General features: G+C 40.5%; 1 protein-coding gene across 3 annotated transcripts in view; it reads left to right on the plus strand.

The window, feature by feature from the left end:
• Positions 1–2,598: 2,598 nt before the first annotated feature.
• Positions 2,599–21,042, plus strand: part of SENP6 (SUMO specific peptidase 6) — an 84,685-nt gene continuing 66,241 nt past the window's right edge. For all 3 annotated transcript variants that reach the window (XM_075747533.1, XM_075747535.1, XM_075747536.1), the window contains exon 1: positions 2,599–3,067. In XM_075747533.1, the coding sequence (XP_075603648.1) occupies positions 3,016–3,067 (52 nt within the window). In that variant the 5' untranslated portion in view covers positions 2,599–3,015. The remainder of the gene's footprint in view (positions 3,068–21,042) is intronic.

Here is a 21,042-nt window from a genome sequence, read left to right on the forward strand (position 1 = left end):
ACCACAACTACAGAAGCTGCAAAACTGCAATCCAAATTCCATTTTATTCCTTAACTAAGGAAACAGCGTTTCTCTGGAGTAGCCACCTGCATTTTGTTGGCTAACCTTAAAAAATATAGAGGAAACAAGAAATAATTGGAAAGAATCTGAATACAAAGAAGGAAACAGATGTATTTTTTCCATCACTTCAGTACAGAATCATCTAAGCCACATTCACTTATAACAATTCTTTTCATTGTGGGAAGAGAAGGAAAAGTTAACATTTCTAAGGTGAAACAAAAATTCTCCATCATTGCCTAATGAAGTAATTGGCTTTCCACTGTACACAGTGCTGTGCCAATAGAGCTGTGCGCATGCAAATGTTTGTAAATTCAGGACATTAGATTGTGTCCTGTGATTGTCAGCTACCAATCAACTTCTGGGGGCTACTAAAAGGCCAGGAAGTAATGATGTGATGCATTTCATCCCTGGGCTCTTACTCTGTGAACACAATAAACACTTTGGCTGAGAAGAGAAAGATAACTCAGTAAATTCTGTATGATTTCCCCCAGCAGGAAGGGGAATGCTAATTTTCTTTTTCTCATTGATCACTCTACTTCTTATACATGGAGAAAATCCTCTGGTTCTAAGCAAAGTTAAGAGGATGCTGAAAAGATTTTGGAAGACTTGAGTGCCATCAGTATTACATTCCCTCACAAATACTTCTCAAATGAAAAAACAAACCAAAAACACTCTAAGGCTGAGAATGGACTACTAATAAAAGCTTAATGAAAAACAAATTAACTAGATTTGACTACATACTCTTCTCTTGCATCCTTCAAGAGCTTTAAAATAAAGGGAAAAAACCACTGCAGTGAGATGTAATTTTGGGGACAGCTCTTCTCCATAATAAGTAGCTATTAAATTATCAATCAAAAATTCTAAAACCATGCATCTAGATGAGGATTGGTAACTTCTTGTTATTCCTACTTTAAAAGGTATTTTAATCTGCTGTACCTCAGTTCACTGAAAATAAGATTATGAAGCTGTATTTGATGTCTTGATTTGATCAACAAAAGCACACTACTGTGTATCAAACATTTATTCAAATAACTCATAATCATAACTAATAATTCCTACTTTTTAAAAAACTGTGAAGAATTATGTAGACCTGAACCAGTCTGGTCTCAACTGTCAATAGGAACTTCTTTTCGTGAATTAATACTATAACTCACACAGTAAACCCTCTGTTTAGACAATGTTCTTCTGAGAAACGATAGGGTATTTTTTGAAAATTAGATTCTAAATTTATTTTTTTCTGGTTTTGTTTGGGTTTTAATATTAGGTTTCTATTATACAGTATTCTGGTTTCTGTTTAATTAGCTTGCACTGATTTTTCCTAATTGTTTCCCATTAATTTTATTACTAATGAAACGAGAATATTTTGTGATCCCTCTTTCAGAAAAACTCTTTTGTCTAAGGGGATTTAGAAGATCGAGATATGTAGGTTTGCTAGCATTTGGAATTCTAATTGCTTGTTAGCTCTGGTGGTGTGACGTAGCATTCTGGGAGCAGTCTGACGTCTCTCGTGTCTTCTCCCAGGCCAGCTCTGCGCTCTTCTCTGCTTCTTTTTACCTCTTGCTTGTGTAAAAAATGAGCACTCTCACTTAAAAGTATTTTAAACACATTGGCTTATGAATATGGTTGGTGTCAATGCAGAAAATTCAGAAATGATAATAAATTCAGAAGACTTAAAGGAAAACAAAGAATTTTCCTCTCTCTAGTTTTTAATTTTCATATGCACTAGGTACTTGAACTTACCTACTTTAGGACTTTAGTCTACAATTTCTTAAGGTCGAGCATTTTTGGAAGTTCACTTTTCAGGGATTAGTCATTTTAGAAATGAGGTGCTTTAAATTAGACATAAAATTTCCATGATTCTGCAGTAAAAGTGGAGTCGGTAGAATTCCAGATGAACATGTCCAAGAAAGCAGTATTTAGTTTTCCCTAATTCTAGACTGTCATAATTTACCTTCCAGTTTTTAAAGGATGCATGGTTTTGGTACTTAGGTACTTGAGCTTCACAAGATAGCCCTTTAAAATATAAAACCTTACATGCTAAAAAAGGATTTTTTGGTTTTAAAAGTCAAATACACCTGAGACCATGACTTGCAATTTCTGTATAGTTGGCTTGGCAACGCTGCACGTTTTGCAGAATCCAAATTTTGGATTTAAATATGCCTTGATTAGGCCACAGAAGATCGTGTGATTGATAAGAATTCGCAGGAGCTCTGTGGCCTTTTGCCGGAGCGTGAGGTGAGATCAGCGGGCCCCAGTCCTGCGCAACGCACTCCCGCACTCGCGAAAGTTCATTCATTTTCCGCAGCCCGATCCACCTCCTCACCTCCCAAAAGCCGCTGCCTCCGAGCTGATCAAGGGGGGAGCGGGAGAGCCCGAGGCATTACCGGGCGCAGCCCTACTGCGGCCATTTTATCGTCTAGGGGCCGGGGAAGCCGGCGGCCCCCGCTGCGGGTGGCGGGCCGGACGCCCGGCGGGGCGGGCGAGCCGAGAGCCTCGGCAGGGAAACGCTGGTGAGGCCCCGCCGCGCCGTTCATGGAGGAGAGGGGCGGCAGCGCGGCGCGCACCGTTTCCTCGTCCTCCCCGTGTGCTCGGAGGAGCCTCCGGCGGAGTCCCCGCCAGGCCCCTCTCCCCCGCCGGGCGCCATCGGCGGCTGCTGGGCCAAGCCCGGCTGGCAACCGCTCGGGGGGCTGCTGGTGGCGGACGCGGTGAGGGAGGAGCGGGCGCGCTGCCGCCGCTTCCTCCTGCACGGGGGCCGGAAGGCAGCGCGGCCCGGGCCGCCGTGCGCGCGGACTGGGGAGCGGGAGAGGGCCGGGCCTCGGCGGCGCCGCCGCCGCTGCGGGTCACCCAGCCTTCCGCAGTGGGGGTGGGCGGCGGAGCGCGCAGGCCGGGGGAAGGGCCAGGCCCCGCCGCCTCTCTGGGCGATGGAGTGAGGGAGCGAGGCTCGGCAGCGGGAAGATGGCCGGTGGCGGCGGCGGCGGCGGCTGCAGAGACAGCTTGTTTCTGGAAGGTGCGTGCATGGCTGAGAGGGGGGGAATGTGGCCCATGGGCTGCGTTTCCCTTCTGGCAACCAGTAAGGGGCATGGTACAGACTGGGGAACGGGGGAGGCGGGCGTGTGTGTGCATCTGGGGGGGGATGGGGGGGGTGGAACGAGTCCCCTTTGGGGGACGACAATGAGAGGTGGCTTCGTGGTGGGGGAAGGGTGGGTGTCGTAAGGGGTGGTTTGATTTGGTGAAAAGAGACCTGCTTTTGAGGGAGGGGTCAGTGAGGGCGATTTGATTTCTTTTTCTTTCTTAATTTAATTTTCCGAGGCTTTGGAAGTGCAGTGTGTTCTTTGTAGGGGCAGAGCGCCGAGAGCAACCTGGGCTTGGTGCAGCAGGGCCGGTTTTGCAGCGGGAGGAATCGTCTCTCGGAGGGGCGGTGGGCTGGTGGGCGGCGGGGCAAGGTTAGCGCTGGGTGAGGAGGGGAAGCGAGGATTGCTGTGCCGCCTCCCCGTTGCATTTCCCTGCCTTTAGTCTGCTTCCAGGCCCCGGCCTAGCCCGTGCCCTTTCCCCCCACCATAAAATGAGTCTCGTCTGCTTCTGAAATGCTGCTTTAAAGGTTTGGGACTGAGGTTAATTTTGAGAGGGCGATCGTTCTCACATTTGTGATACGAAGATGATGATGAACCTATTAGCTGCAACTGAAAGAAACCTTTAGCGTTTATAAAGCCTTGAGTAAATTTTTTGATGTACGGGTTTGTTGGGATTTTTTACATGTCACTGTAAAGCTCTTAATTATAATGCAGAAAGTCTCCTGAAATTCGAATATCTAACTGTTGAGCCTTTACAATTTTGCTGATTTAAAAAACGAAAAAAAAATCTGCTGTTGTAGTCTTGCAAAATTGCTGTAAGCACATAACCTGATGACATAGGCCAATAGTCTGCTAAATTCTGCTAAATTGCCATGATGATAAGAAAAAGATACGTTAATGAAATAAATTACTCCTCCTAAGTAGAGTTTTTCAAGTCAGGGATAAGTTTAGCACTGGAGATTTCGTAGTACCTATATTATACAGAACATACCTCTTGCAGATTTTCTTTTGCTGCCGGGTGTTGGGTTTTGTTTTTTATTACTAGAGGTTCTGGAATAAAAATACTGCGTGAACAAAATACTGCTTGTTTTGAATAATTAATCTGAAATTCTGATTTTTAAAATCTCTTTCTGGTTAATAACTGCTGTCACATTACCTCCCTTTTACCTTTAAAATGTTTGGTGGTGAAGTGCAGACACTCCATTTTTTCCTGAACCCTCTCCACAGAATGTAGTGAGGTTTGCACAGACAACTAAAAGTGTCAGGGTGAAGACTAGTCACTGTCTTCTGTGTGCACCTTGGCTACTTGCTAGTTGGACAGGTGGCTAAGAAAAGAGATTTCATATGCAACAGCCACATGTTTTTTACTTCTGAGATCTTTTTCCAATATCAGGACCAAGATGACACTGGATAGCATTCCCGTTTGAAGCTTCAGTATTCCACGATTGGTGAACCGAGTTACTAGCTGGTTTTGTGTTTCCCCATTATTTGAGGATGTGATAGAAACCTTAAGAGTGTTTGAGTGTGCACATACACCTGAAGAAAACGTAGTGTCGATGGTACTGACAAAAAATTTGTGAGGGTGGCCCAAGTCCAAATGGGATGATAGCACCATAGTAGGTCTATTAAGAGCTGGTAAACTTTGTACTGATATGAAGCAAAGGAAAAAGAAGGCTTTCAGACGTTGTTTGAGAGATTCTTATTAGGGAGTTGGCTTTATAGGAAAAAGTGAAGGCATAGAATATATATATATATATATTTTTTTGACAGTCTGTAATCTGGAAACATGCAGCACATTAGATCAACATAATGATGTCAGAACCACCATTATCCAAAGGCTAGACAAGCGTGAGAGTGCTAGACTTCTGAACGAGTACAGCGTGAACAAAAATGGGGATAAAAGTGTATAGAGTAAGAAATATGTCAACTTCTATTGCAAGATGATGATGAATATATGAGCCTAGAGTTATAGCTATAACTGGTCTGAGTGTGTATATTTCAGGGACTCTGTTGAAGTCCGTGTAAGCAACAACCAAAAATTGTTTACTTGATGTTTTTTTGGAAGTGTTATATTAAAGGCTGGTAAAGAGGAGGGGAAGGACTCCTTTGTCCATCCCTGCCATTAATGTGCAAACAAATGAATTATGTGCCAAATGGATGTTAGATCTTATCACTAATTGAACTCAGTCTAATGGAGACTGTGTTGTTTATACACACATACATACGTAGCTACATATTTACATATAAGTACACAGAAACTTCTAGTGCTGTCATGCTTGTGTTGACTATCAGTCAGACTTAAGATAAACATACAGTTAAATGAAATTAATTGTTTTTAAACATACAGTTAAATGAAATTAATTGTTTTTAAGTATGATGGTTGTTCAGAATTTTGGGTTTGATTCTACATGTCCGGTAAGATACTGCTTTTCTCTCATTTAGTGTAACAGATGCTAAAATGAAGAAATATGGCTGTCATTCTGCTGTTAAAGTGCTTCCTTTTAATATTTTTTATTATTTTGTTCTCCAGTAAAAACAAAATGGTCTTTCTGGAAGGGTGTTCCTTGAGTGATTTGTCTGTTGCCTTTCTGGTAATGCTGTTCTTGAACACAGTGATTCATACTAGTACACGGTTTTTGTCCGGTTTTGCGTATCTAATGTGTCATCATTTTTTATGCTGCGTTGTATAGACTGTTTAATGGAAAAATGTGAAAAAAGATCCCTAGAACTATAATGTTTGACTCTTTTAAAGCTGTATTTGTTATCATTCTGGAGCAGTGCTAATAGGTGATATATGTAACATATCCGTTGATATACATGACCTGTGTGTTTACTTTTCTTGAAATGTCAGGGCTGTTAGAATTTAGAAGTGTGGAAAGTACCTTCTTTTTGTTATGTAAGCTAGTTTGTAAGTGGAATTAGTAAAACATTTTTGAATTCACTTTCCTACAGTAAGTTTTCAAAGTTATGGGCAGAATATGCAGAAATTCACGCTAACCAAGTAGTCCTGTTGCATGGGAATTCTCTCCTATTTGGAGGACTAGAAATTTAGTGATTAGAGATTTTCATCTGCAGGAATTTTTAATTTTTTTAATTAATTGATGATCACATCTAAAATATAAAGCAATGATAGGCAAATCTATTTGGATTTAGAATAGGGGGATGTTCAACGTGTAGGAATGGAGAGTACTGTTGATCATTACCCGTGGAGAAAAATTGTGGAAACTTGTTATATTCTGCCTCCTTCGATATTACTGAGTTGCAAGGCAATTGTAATTTCCCTTTTTCAGCCTTAAATTTAAAGTTTCCCTATGTTTGTGCAGTAGATAACAGGCAAACTTTAAAGTATTCCTAAATGCATCTATTTTCCAGAAGAAAGTAGAAACATTTTATTCCTTACTGTTTTCTTTTTTCAGTCTCCTGGTGGTTACAGTAAAGTTTCTTTTTGAGGATCTCCTTTCTAAGGAATGTTGCCAGTCCCTACCTTCAGAGCCGCTGAGAGATTTCAGTGCAGTCATGACAGGAATTTGCTCAATTTTCATTCCATTTTCTTGGCTACAGGTTTCCTGATAACAATAGAGAAAACTATGTAGACTACCCATTAGCAGCAGCAGAAGAAACTTCACAGTTGTCTGCCTGAGGACTCTAGAATACTGCTTTGTTTTTCATTCAGCTCACATGTAAAGAATTATCTTCACCAAAGCAAGGGTTGTAGACTTGTGTGTTTTCTTAAAGATAGCTGAGATTCTGGAGTGGTACAGAAACACACAGCATTTGTGTGTTAGTGTGTGGACATAGAGTTGCCATTTGAAATGGTGGTCAGCCTTTCCTGCTTTTTTTAACTTTTCCTTTAATCATATTGAGAAATCTCTGACAGGAGTAATACAAATTCGTAGGGCAGGGTGGAGTTTATATTCAGGTAGAACACTTGAAAATTTTCTACCTGCTAATGCTCTTCTCTCTATTTTTCTCTTTAACAGTGAAATTTAATTATTGTAATTGTCTCTGAAGGAGTCTCTGACACTTTGTCTATGACCTAGTGGAGATAAGTATTATTTTGAAAATGAGGAGAAGGAATGTTTCAGGTATCATTCACCTTCTTCTGTGTCTTTATCATAATCTAAACTCCTGCTTTATGCTGCTTAGTTCTCTGGTTTGCATCAGTTTCATCAATCATAGAATCATAGGATGGTTTGGGTTGGAAGGGACCTTAAAGATCATCTAGTTCCAATCCAATTCCAATCTAGCAGGGACACCCTCTGCTAGACCAGCTTGCCCAAAGCCCCATCCAACCTGGCCTTGAACACTTCCAGGCAGGGGGCATCCACAACCTCTCTGGGCAACCTGTTCCAGTGCCTCACCACCCTCACAGTGAAGAATTTCTTCCTAGTATCTAATCTAAACCTACCCTCTTTTAGTTTAAGTCCATGACCCCTTGTCCTGTCATTACATACCCTTGTAAACAGTCCCTCTCCATCTTTCCTGTAGGCCCTTCAGGTACTGGAATGCTGCTCTAAGGTCTCCTCAGAGCCCTCTCTTCTCCAGGCTGAACAAACCTAACACTCTCAACCTGTCTTCAAAGTCCAGACATGTGCTGTTCCTTCTGTTTTTCTTGAGAGTAGTGTTATATCTGAAAGTAGAAAATTTGTGTCTCTTCCATGGCTTGCTTGTATCTCCCAGTCCTCTGACCCATTCAGAATTTCTTTCTACCACTGCATATGTGTCTTCTCAGACCTTTGTTCAGCTGTCCTTTCCAGTGGTTTTAAGGATAAGAAACGTTCTCATTGACTTCAATGACAGATTGTTTTCTAAGAATGAAAACTTGTTGAGAACTATTTCTCAGCAAAGTACAATTTAAACTATCTTCTTACTGTCTTATCTAACTTACTGTCAATCTAACTTGGGTGATAGGTAGCATGAAATATTAAGGAAGACCGGCTGCTTCTTAAAGCATGTAAAAAGATACATTTATCTATTAATACTTTATAACATATGTTGTAATGTGCTTAGTAGTGCATTCTAAAATAATAGCCTGTGCCCAAGTCCTCTTCCACATCATCACCTTCTCTTGAATTTTGAGAAGTAGGATTGTAGGAGCCCAGGCTTGTCCTCGGCTTTCTGAATTGGAAAGCATCTGTGTGCAATTTTCTGGTTTTCATTGTGGGGACACTTATTATTTGCTAGCTTTTCCTAAGTAGCTGCTGCTATAATAATTTTGGACAAAGTGGGACATAGAAGCTTCAGGTGTAAGAGTTACTATCTTGTACGGGATGCCTCATGTGTTATTTTCTGGCACTTAGATTTGGTAGTATAGCATTAATCTTTCCTCAGAAGAGGTACAGAAATTCTACTGGGTTTTAGTGGCCAAAAAAGAATTAAGTAGACAATGTTCCTAAAAGATCCCTACACTCTTCTTTATGTAAGTATAAATAAAAAGTAATTGTAATAACATCAATGTGTGTCTTGATAGCAAGCATAGACCAACATTTTGCAAACATCTTGCACAGATACTTTTAAGATGAGCCTATTTGGATATTTTAGTCTTTTGCTTCTTGTTTTATGTACAAGGATAAAATGTAATGGATTATTTATTGTAATGGTTTCAACAACAACTTTGGCTTTTATTACTGTTGTTTCTGGAAGAGTTTGCATGGATTTCAGTGCAGTATCAGACTTCACCTTTTCTACATAGTTTTAACTGTGTCTCTTAGTTGAGATAACGGAGGGCTGTTGAGGTGTTTTGTGTTGTAACAGATCCTATAATGTGAGACTAATCACCAAACTTGCCACTTTCAAATATTGCTTTGTAAGAATGTAAGGGTTGAGTCATCTCTCATCATTTTGTCTTCTCTCTTCCTACTAATAGCTATTAAACCCTTTTGTTTGCAGAGGAGTAGAGATCTTCCAGGTAAATAGCTCCAAATTTTGTGAAACTTGCCCACTTCCATAAAACAGAGAAGTCAAAATTGGTGTCCCTGAAACAAAAGGTTTCAGCATTGCCTCAGCATGATTCAGTTTGCTGCTAACTGGTGTTAGTACATATACTGGCTGAACAGTGAGGGATCAGGGCAGCTAGAGGACGTGGTACACAGGACAGTGCATGTCTCCATCAGAGCATGTGTGTGTTGCAGGAAGCAGTGAAAGAGCGTACAGGATAGCTTAAGATACTGCAGGAGGTTGAGAAAACAAAAATTGAGCTGTTGTGGTGAGGGAGGCTGTAGAGATACAGGGAACAAATTCTTTTTGCAGGAAAAAGGGCAAATGTTATTTTAACTTGGTTGTTCTAAAAGGCACTTCCATTGGGGGTAGAGGGGGGGAAGCAGATTTGTAAAGTTCCTTTCTTTTGGCCCATGTTTTAGCACCTATTTGGTTTCAATTTGGAGGGTTTTTTTAAGGTAGGGATATTCTTACATAGGTTGAAATCTATCTGATGCTCTGTAGTTGCTTACTTTTTGCTTAAAATTAAGAAACGTAAAGCACTAGTAAAAATACTACTATTCTTATTCATTATTAGAATTAAATCTGGTGGTAATTTTATCTTACACATTTAATTTTTGAAAGCATGTGTTCTTAAACTTCCTCTTACTGTGTTCAGCAGCCTAGCATGTGTAATACCACATCAGGGAAATATCATCGTGTAATATCATGTAATATCATCAGGGAAATATATGTGTAATATCACATCAGGGAAAGCTGATTTTAAGCTGTGGTGAAGCCAAAGTTGGTGTCTTGTATTGGCCAAGTCAGTTGTTTATGAATGTCGCGTTCACGGGAGTAAATGGCACTTCCATAGTGGATGCCCAGCAGCCTGTGTTGATGGATATTATGACACAAAAAGAATTACCTGATAATCTTTATTTCTCTGATCCTTCACAAATATGAGATAAAAAATGTTTTTCATTCTGTTGCTGCGGCCATGAAATTTCATTTCCTTTAGGAAATGTGGAAAAGATAACCAGTTCTTAAGTAATAGGTTAAAATCAAATGGTGTATTTTTAATAATTAAATCACTGCCTAATTCAGTGCCACATGTTTAGGTTGGAAGCTTTTTTTGACAACTACTAACATGTTTTAAGTAGAGCTTAGTAGTTCATTAGTACGTAGACACGTTTGTGAGATGTCTTTTGAGTACTTTCAGTAGAATGTCGTAAAAGTACTGAAAACTTACTTCATTTTCTTGTATGGTGTAGTTTCCCTGCACAGAACTGGGGATTGTGCCAAATGGAATTCAGTCTCTGAATTACAGCCTAGTATAAATCAGAATACAGAATGGCTAATGGTTATTTGGGTACTGTAGCTAACAGGAATGATTAAGAGCAAATAACTTCTGAGAAGTTGTTTTGGTTTTATTTATGGAACAGTGTCTGCTCTGAGTTAAAGAAATTGCATTTTGGCAATGCTGTTGTTTGAATAACTTTTTAAAAATAATCTGTGAGGGAATTATGTTCTAATATATGAGGATAGTTGGTTAGTAAAAGGATTGTAGTAAATGCATGAGTACTGATGTCTTGTACTTAATGTACACTAGCAATTTGCAGCATGAATATCAAATTTGAAAATAATGCTTTCAAAATAAACTGTCCAAAGCATAGTGAAATGATTAACATGCAATGCTATTGTCTTGTACAGGGGAATGATAAATTGGGTGTATGGATTCCCTAAAGCAGTGAACTGTGACGTTGCTGCTTTTATTTTATCATGCTGCGACTCCATTTTGGATGTAAAGCTGCATTCATGCCAACTATTTATCGGTTCTCTATTGCAAGGCTTAAAATTATTAGCTGGTTTGGGCATAGGGACTGACAGAACATTATTAACTGATTAGAGGGAGTTATGTGTTACAGCTGTGCTGCTCTTAAGGCTCACTGCTGCAGGTGGGGGAGAGGGAGAGGTCTGCTTTTGCCACCCACCCCACCTCACCCACCCCCCCAAATTCCAGCCTCGTGGTGTGTCTGTACTGTCCACCACCCCCGAGACTTACTGGTTTATTGCCAAAGAAATGGAACTTGCTTTGCCAAACCTCTGTTGAATTTGCTCAGTGAAGGGTAAGCGGGAGAGGCAGGACAATGACTTGGATTGGGGAGAGCAGGCAGACTCTGCCTGTGAGAGGAGTAGGACATTCCCCCTTTCATCTCTCTCTGGTGAGGTGTTAAGTCAGGTTAAGGTGTAATACATAACTTAAACTTTAGAATAAATACTTTTGTGTAACAGCAGCTTTATTCTGCCCGGGGAAATTCAATTATTTTAAATAACAGGTTAACTTCTGCGTAGAACAAGTTTATGGTGGAGGCTGGAGACTGGAGGGAATAAATTAACAGGTTGGTCAGCAGGCCTTTAAAAAGTTTTTGTTAACAGGCAAGTGCTGTGTGAGGCAAGGAAACATTTCTGAGTGCACGTCCCAGTAATTCCTATGAAAGAATAATTTGGAGTGAAATACATTGAATTTGGGATATTTTTCTCTGACTGAATCTTGAATGATTACAAATAAAGAACAGTGATGATTCAGAAACTCTGTGCGAAGCCTTCTTGGGTTTTTGTTTGTTTGTTTGTTTTCAGACTTGCTGGAGCAAAATCTCTCCGGGTTTTTTTTGTGAGTGGTTTTTTGTTTTTTTTTTGTTTTAATAAGACTTGCCACAATGATGTTTTAGGAATGATAAATACCAATAATATTTTGCTGGTGTGGTAAAACATAATACTGTATGTCATGATTAATATTATGTAATCTTAGACATTTACGTCTGTAAGAAACAGCTGCAAAAATATTTGTTATTTTCATGAGAATTTTTTATCCAGTGCCATGCAGTTGTTTCACTTGTACTAAAATTCATTCTACCGATGTGTTTTTATTAATGTTGTAGGATATAATGTTGTATGTGTTTAGCATGTCCAATTTTTATGGCTCACTTAGCAAAATATGAATGTTGTGCTGATGACAGAATTTAATATGACAATCTAACAGAAAGATTATTCAGGAGCCCATTAGATGAGAATTTGAACTATGCAGTCCATGTTAGGTTTCATGTTTACAATTGGCTTTGTAATTTCTGAAACTCGCTTCTTTTAGAAACACTTACTAGAGTCCATTGGAAGTTTATTTCTATCAAGGCTTACTGCTCAAGAGGCAATTTAAGGATCCTTTACAATTGGGAATAAACTTTCAGAAGTGAGCTTCTGAATACTCTGCTCCAGGTTATTATGATTGCATATACCTGGCACAGTAAACCTTTCACTGAGATTACTAGTTCTGCCATAAGGCAAATATGTTGCAGCTGAATCTTTACACGATGAATACCACAAAAAAAAATAAAAATCTGTCATTAATGTAGTAAAGAAGTTGTCATCTAGCAAAGCCTTTGTTAGGTGGAAAAGGCACTGCTCCTTGTTTGGAAGATTGTCTTACTGTGTGCCCTGTGATAGAAAGAACTGGTAGATGTAGGTAAGCATGAGTTTCATGTTTGGATGAAGGTGGCTGAAACTCATCTCCAGTTGCAGGTCTCTTAAGAAGTTGGATGTTTTGCTTCAGCTGTCTTTTGAGTGATATTTCTTGAAAAGTAGGTTCGTAACTGGGTGCAGTTAGAAAGCTGGCATGTGTTATTTTGTTATATTAAAATTTAGTTGATCGATAGCACTTCCTTATTTTCACTACCTTTGTAAGTAATTACTGAGAAAATGTTTGTTTTTCCAGGGATGTTAAAGTTATCTTTTAGCTTTCTAAAAATAAAGCTTGCTTAGTGAATTTTAGCATACTGTGGTTCGGTTAGCAGTTGTCAGTGTTCCTTAAACTCATCGTTGTGAGATCTAGTGAAGTTTGATACTTCTGTTACAAAGATTTCAGTGTTTTTAATGTAGTAGTTTAGTTGCATTATTACATCATGCCTCACTGCATTGGTGATCTCTACTTACAAAGGGAGTTGAAGTATATAGTGTATCTAGTGTGAGCAGGAGGCTGTCACCTGTATTTGTGTTGCATTTCTCTCATTTTTAATTTTTTTTTATAAACAGACACGATTTACTGGATTTTTAACTGTATGTGTATTTGCAGGGTCTTTTTCTAACTCTTAGCAGTCCCCATGTGTGGGGCCATATTGTATGGCCATGCAAGTAATTGTACCAGCAATTTATAACACAGGCAGGCCTATCTAGCAGCTCTGTGCTGCTCATGGTGACAGTCCTGCTGCCCCTCCCAGAGGCACTGTGCTCACAGCTTTGCTTGAGTCAACACCGGCACTTGTCTGGCTTCATGGCAAGTTGGCTGAAGGAACTAAATTGACAGAAAACTAATCCTGGGCAGGGGGAGGGAGGTGTTGGTGGAGCTAGTCTGTATTGCTTTTCAGCCATATCAGCAATCTAATCCAGCTGACTGCCCTCTCATATGGATATGAAAGTTTGCCAGTGTCACTAAGAATAGGGCAAAAACCAGGTCTTTGGCCTTTTACAGAAAGGCAAATGCAAATTTTTCACACAGCTCAGAGTTTAACTAACTCTTTCATGCTCCTTTCATCTGTTCCCTACTCAAATTTTTCTAGGATGTGCCTTTTTTATTTGACCAAATTATTGATGTTTTCTTGGTTGAGTTTTCTTTTTGTGTGCTTGCCTTTTGCTGTCCATTTCAGGTGAATTTTAAACAACTGACAACATCAAAGAAGCGCCTTACTTTTTTCTGCTTTAATTATATTTTAGAGTTTCTTCTTCTGTCCTACATCTACAAGATATTTTCTTGTATAAGTCATGGAACCTTTCTAGACTTTAATTTCTGTATGTTTTTATGGAGGGGATAATATCTACTTGACATTGTCTTTGAAAGTTTGCAGGATAAATCCAGAAGAGTTAAATAATACAAATTCTTGATTTTTTTTTTTCTTCTTCCTTTTGGTATGTAGATACAGTGCTTTATTTCAACCTGACATTTCAATTATTGCAGCAAACCTGGAAACCTTCTCGAAGTGTTGGTTGCCTAATTTCCAGGTAGTTAGACTAGGTTATTAATCTTATTCAGTATGTAACTGCCTTTCAGCACTTTCTAAAAATAGATTGCTGTTTGTTTAGTGCTGCTATATTCTCAGTTGCACAAGCTTAGCTTTTTTTATTAAGATGGATCCCATGATGTATAACTAAGTCTAAAATCAGAAGTGTGCAGATCAGATGCATAATAAACTGCAAGGTTTCCTGCTGTGTTTTGGTTATCTTATAAAACCCTTCAAGTGTTCAGAATTTGAGATCATATGTGATTAACATCACATACTGATTTGCCACAGAAATAGTATTCTGGAATTCTTAGTCAAGTGTCATCTTCCTTGAAATGGCTTGTTAGCTTTACGTACTTTTTCACATTTTGAGAGTAAATTGGCAGTTTAGAATTTGTCCCTAGCCTATCCTAACCTTTTATCCTCCGTTTTTTCTTACAAAATAGGAAGATATCTCTCCTATGTTTATCTTTCCTATAAAAGCATTGAAACTTACTTATTCCCTTCTGAATTTTTAGTATATCTCCAGTCTAGCAATAAAGGTCTCATGTAAGTGGAGAATTATATATATTCATAATGCTAGTGATGAAAAAATTACTTTTTTCTTTCTTTTTTTTTTTCCCTTTATTGTTGGATTGTGCTTTTGATGTTATTTAACTTATTTTACTTGTGTGGAGAGTTTGAGTGGGTGGCAGACTTATTCAGAGAGAGAAAAGAAGGAAAGTGACCAAGGTACTTCATTTTGTAAGTGTTTGTGATGACGGTGCAGTTGCCTTAGGTGATGCTTTGTACCTATGCGTAGTCACTGGTTTTATTTGACTGCTGGTTGGAATCACGTGGGTTGGAACCTCCTGTCCAAACCAGGCCCAGTTAGAGCAGGTTGCTCAGGGCTTTGTTGAATCTCCATGACCTTTCAGGTCAACATGGTCCACTCTTAAGCACCCTCATGGTAAAAAATAAATTCTTTCATTGATTTGGAATTTTCTTCATTCTAACTTGTGTCCAGTGCCTCTTGTCCTTTTGCTGTGCATCTCTGTGGAGAGTTTGGCTTTATCTTCTCCCTGCTTTCCCATTAGGTAGTTGAAGAAGTGCCATGTAGAAGGGAAGTGCCATGTAGAAGGGAAGAGTCACTTCTCTTGACTGCTGGCTAAACTTTTGCTAATACGTCATGTGGTTGGCCTTCCTTGCCATGGGAGTGCACTACTGACTTATGTTCGGTTTGCTGTCCATTAGGACCCCTGGATCCTCTTGAAGAGCTGCTTCCTAGCCAGTTGTTCCCCAGTCTGCACTGCTACATGGCTTATTTGGTCCCAGATGTAGGACTCTGCATTTGCTTTTGTTAAACTTCATAAGGTTCTTGTCAGCCCATTTCTCCAGCCTGTCAGGTCTCTCTGAATAGCAGCCCTGGCTTCCAGTGTATCAACTGCTTCCCCCAATTTGGTATTATCTGCAAACTTGCTGAGTGCACTTGGTCCCAGCATTATTAACAAAGACATTAAACAGTATTGGCTCCAGTACTGATTGCTGAGGGATGCTAGCAGCTGGATTTGTACTGGTAGTCATCACCCTTTGATCCCAGTGCTCCAGCTGTTTTTTTTCCTCTCACCTTCTCATTCATGTCTCTCTAGTCTGGCTATAAGGACCCTGTGGGAGACCATGTCAAAGGCCTTGCAAACACCCATTGCTCTACCCTTACATACACAGCCAGACGTTTCACTGTAGAATGCAGTTGCATTAGTTGGGCACAATTTGCCCTTGGTAAATCCATGCTGGCTATTCACCTTCTTGTCATCATGTAGCTGGAATGGATTCCTGGAAGATTTGATCCATAACCTTATCAGGGGTTGAGGTGAAGCAGACTAGCCTGTACTTCACCAGATCATCCTTGCTGCCCATCCTGAAGATAGGTATGATGTTTTTCTAGTCATTGGGAACCTCTCTCATGCCGTGACCTTTCAAAGATCACGTAGGGTGGCCTAACAGTGACATTGGCAAGCTTCCTCAACACCATCAGATGCATCCTGTCTTACCCTATGGACTTACACACGTACAACTGGCTTAAGTGTTGCTTAGTCATGTCTTCCTCCACAATGGGTGATGTTGCATTCCCACAGATTCTGCTGATAGAGTTGGGGAAATGGGAGGTCAGAGGGCAGAATTTACCAGTGAAATCTGGAGGGGCAAAAAAAAAGGATCAAGTTCTTAATTTTTTTTCCATGTCCTGTGTCACTAGGTTCCTGTTTCATTTAACAGTGGGCCCATGTTTTCCTTAGCGTTCCTATGTTGCTGGTGCAGATAAAGAAGAACTTAAAGTACTTCTGCATTGTTTTCTGATGCTATCATAAGGGCAGCATCCTTGGGTGATACCTCTACATCTCTGTTGGGAGAATCAGTAGAAAAGGTCAAGAAACACTGGTAATCCATTGTGTGGTTAGCACCGCTATCTTACCAGAAAAACTTTCAAAGACTTCACAAAGAAAATGTTTAACATACTTCAAAGCTCTGTCCTCCTTTTATCCTCTTCTGCTACTCTTTGTTAATACTCAGAAAATATTAAACACAGTTCGGCAAATGATCAAACTTATGCAGTTCTATGTTCTTGAGTCCAGTCATTTTACATGATATTCTGTACAATAAGCAACCCAATGTGTATGAAAGTCCTGAAGGAAAAAAAGTTGTTTGTCAGAATATACAGAATTCTATCTTTGAATTACAGACCTCTTACAAATGTTTTTTCTTTGCAAACTTTTTGCCCAGGAGTGGATGCTCTGTATTTATCGATGGTTTTCTGTTGACGTCACATTGTTGAAAGGGTGAGGTTTTTTATTAGCCATCTGAGAAATTAAATTGCCTTCATGTGTGAAAGAATGTCCATACTTTATCTGTTACACTGGTATAGAACTTTACTACTGAACTCTGTGCTTCATGTAATACCTCACTATCAATTTATGATTACTGCCTATTATTGGAAGTGATTTTCACAGGTTTTTTGCACCTGCAGCTAATTTAGGGAGAGGAAAGTTAAATCATCTTTTAAGCAATAGATCTATGAATCTGTACCTATAAATGTAGGTTTCATGCAAATTTCTTTGGTATCCTTAGTGCCTAAAACAATCTTGATTCTTGGATGCCCCTTACCTCTGCTGTGCTGTCATAGCTGTGCTGTGGTAGTGTGGTTGAACAAAAGAGGAAACTGATATGGTTGAAAAATAACTTTCCCCCTCCCCTGCTGCTCAAGGTATTTTTGCCTGAATTAGTTTCATTCCCCAGGTTTGCTCTTAGTGAAGAAACAGCTGTGCTGACATTCGCAGGGTGCAGGACAGGAGCAAGAAGCCCCAGCTTTTAGGAAGTATGAGGGGTACGTAAACCTGTTTGTGTAGTGCTGCTTCAAAATGTGAAAATGCAACCTCATTGCGGTTGCACAGTTGACCTACTAGAGCTGATGGTATCAAAGCTGGAAGATAAAAAGCTGTTTTGCATAGAAGCCTGAAGAAGCCTGTCTGAAAGAATGATGAAGCAATGGGGAAAGTAAAACAAAAAATATTTCGGTGTCAGATTTTATGAGTACTTACATCCTCTTAATATATGTGATGACTCTAAATGAACAACAGATTAGAAAGCTCAGAAGCATTCATTTTAGTTTGCCTTCATCCAGACTCATATTTAAGTAATGATTCTGAGCACAGTTAAATTTATTTGCATTTTTTGTGTGAATGCTCCAGTATCTGATAAGTTGGTTGCAGTTGTAATGGTCTAAGCATTTGTAAGATATGGCTTTTTTTATTGCTTTTTTTCAGACCAGTGTAACTGGGGAAAAAGAATGTAAATTTCAGATCCTCCTGGAAAAACTCCTTGGTCCTGAACCAAACCTTTGTTTGATTTAGGTTTCATGTTTAGGGTCATTCTTAGACACACAGAAAGAAATGTGATCTCAGCAGACAAAAGACTTGTAAAAGCTTCTATATGTTGTAATATAAATCTTAAAGTCTCTACTGTTGTATTCCACGGGTGGTGGGGAGTTGTTCTGGCAATCCAGTGATACATCTGAAAAAGTTGCTTTCCTAGAAAAGTTGGTCTTCATGTGCTATCTGGCATTTGTGGTGGGTTGACCTTGGCTGGTTGCCAGGGGCTCACCAAAGCTGCTATATCACTCCCCTCCTCAGCTGGACAGGGGAGGGAAAATGTGATGAAAGGCTGGACAGGTGAGCGAGCAAATGTTAAAACACCTTTCCCACACCCCTTCCTTCTTCCTGGGCTTAACTTTACTCCCAGTTTTTCTACCTACTCCCCCAGCAGCACAGGGGGATGGGGAATGGGGGTTGTGGTCAGTTCATCACACGTTGTGGCTGCCGCTCCTTCCGGCTCAGGAGGAGGACTCCTCATACTCTTCCCCTGCTCCAGTGTGGGGTCCCTCTCACGGGAGACACTTCTCCAGCGTGGGTCTTTCTTGCAGGTTACAGTTCTTCACGAACTGGTCCAGCATGGGTCCCTTCCATGGGGTGCAGTCCTTCAGGACCAGACTGCTCCAGCATGGGTCCCCCATGGGGTCACAAGTCCTGACAGCAAACCTGCTCTGGCGTGGGCTTCTCTCCCTACGGGGGCCACAGGTCCTGCCAGGAGCTTGCTCCAGTGCAGGCTTCTCACGGGGTCACAGCCTCCTTCGGGTGCCTCCACCTGCTCTGGTGTGGGGTCCTCCACGGGCTGCAGGTGGATATCTGCTCCAGTGTTAACCTCTGTGGGCTGCAGGGGGACAGCCTGCTTCACTGTAGTCTTCTCCATGGGCTGCAGGGGAATCTCTGCTCTGGTGCCTGGAGCACCGCCTCCCCCTCCTTCTTCAATGACCTTGGTGTCTGCAGAGTTGTTCCTCTCACTTATTCTCACTCTTCTCTCCCAGCTGCTGTTGCACAGCAGTTTTTTCCCCTGTTCTTAAATACATTATCCCAAAGGTGCTACTACCGTTGCTGGGCTCAGCCTTGGCCAGTGGCAGGTCCATCTTGGAGCCGGCTGGAGTGGGCTCTGTCACACATGGGAGAAGCTTGTGGTGGCATCTCACAGAATATAGCCTATAGCCTCCCTGCCACCCTTGCTGTACAAACCCAATACAGCATCGTATCCAAAACAATAAAAAGAAATAGGTATGCTTTTCTGGTCAGCAGTAATATAGATTCATATGGACTGATTTGCCTTAGAGCACAAGGTACAAGACATGCAAAAAAATCTTCTAAGATGTTGCCTGCTGTTGGACACTAGCACTTAACTAAGTACTGTATGTGTAACTCCTCACTTAAGTCTTGTGGCAGAATTTTAAAGGATTTTTTTGCAAATGCACAACTTTGCTCTCATTTCATCGAGATTCACTGTGAACTTTTTGCCTCCCATTTAGGAATTTCTTAATGACACTGTTGAATGATAGTAACTCCTGCTAAAGGAGTTTTCAAAACAGTGTCCGCACATGGTAACTTAAAGGAGTTAATCTGCTTTCCGCCATTCTTCCTACAAGCATACTTCATTTGGTAATCCAAAATTTGTTAATTGGGTTTTATACAAAAAGGCTGTATGGGGATTTTTAAAAGGCTGGATTCAAGATGTGGTTAGTAATGCTATGAAAGTTTTAATACAAACTAAAATACAAAATATTTTTTCAGCAGTCTTTTATTTGATTTTTAAAAAATGGCATGTAACTGACATGGTTGTTTAAAAAAGCAATGAAGTATGTTAGACACATAGACCTGTTCAGGATATCCATTTAAATTCCATGTAGTTTCTCGGGCTCAGAATTGCTCACTTCTCTTGATATAACAGCATCAAAGGGAGCTTGTAGTGGGAGGAAAAGTGATTTGTCATTGCTAGTGAAATCTGCTCCAGCATGCTGCCTCTCTTGGGCAGAGGTAGAGCAATTGGCTTCTGTTGGCTCAATATCTGAGGGCCAGGTCTCCTTATTTGAATATTTTTTACCTTCTGGATATGAATGTGGCTTGCTGATTAAAATGGGCTTGATAGTATACATAGTAAAAATTGTAACATAGAGGTTCCAAATTTAAGTCTTACTGCAGAATAGTTAGAAACTTAGCCTTTGTGATAGATGACTTGTTACCCCGTTTAAAAAAAAAAAACAATCCTGTGTAGAATCAGATCCCAAGTTACCATTCAGATTAAGTAACTCAGTTAAGTGAACGATCTCGCTAACATGATGGTATACTTCGAGATTTGCATTTTTGGTAGGACCAAGAATGCTGGAGAGTGAAAATTGATCCAGAGCTGGGTGCTAAGACTGTTCTTCCATGGACAGCTGTGCTGGTCTAGTAGTGGACAAACCATCCAGTATGGAAATGCTTAATCCAAACTACAGAAAATCTTCAGCAAATCTTCAGAGAACTACAGAAAATCTTCAAAAACTTTTGGAAAAGGACCTAGAAGATGCAGCCAGAGTGTAAAATACTTGCAGACAGCTTGGGAGTTTTTTAAATCCACCATATTGGAGGCTTACAGCATGTACGTGCTGCTTATTTATATAGAGTTTGAAAGGACCCCCAAATGTTGGCATGGCTAAACAGCAGGTTAAGGGGAGATATCTGAAATAAACCATCATCCTTCATAGACTCATAGAAACATAGAATGGTTTGGGTTGGAAGGGACTTCAAAGACCATCTAGTTCCAACCCCCCTGCCATGGGCGGGGACACCCTCCACTAGACCAGCTTGCCCAAAGCCCCATCCAGCCTGGCCTTGAACACTTCCAGGGATGGGGCATCCACAACCTCTCTGGGCAACCTGTTCCAGTGTCTTACCACCCTCACAGTGAAGAATTTCTTCCTAGTATCTAATCTAAACCTACCCTCTTTTAGTTTAAGGCCATGCCCCTTGTCCTGTCATTACATACCCTTGTAAACAGTCCCTCACCATCTTTCCTGTAGGCCCCTTCAGGCACTGGAAGGCCACAATTAGATC

This window comes from Balearica regulorum, chromosome 3, assembly GCF_011004875.1.
Source record: "Balearica regulorum gibbericeps isolate bBalReg1 chromosome 3, bBalReg1.pri, whole genome shotgun sequence".
In the NCBI taxonomy this organism is placed as follows: domain Eukaryota; kingdom Metazoa; phylum Chordata; class Aves; order Gruiformes; family Gruidae; genus Balearica; species Balearica regulorum.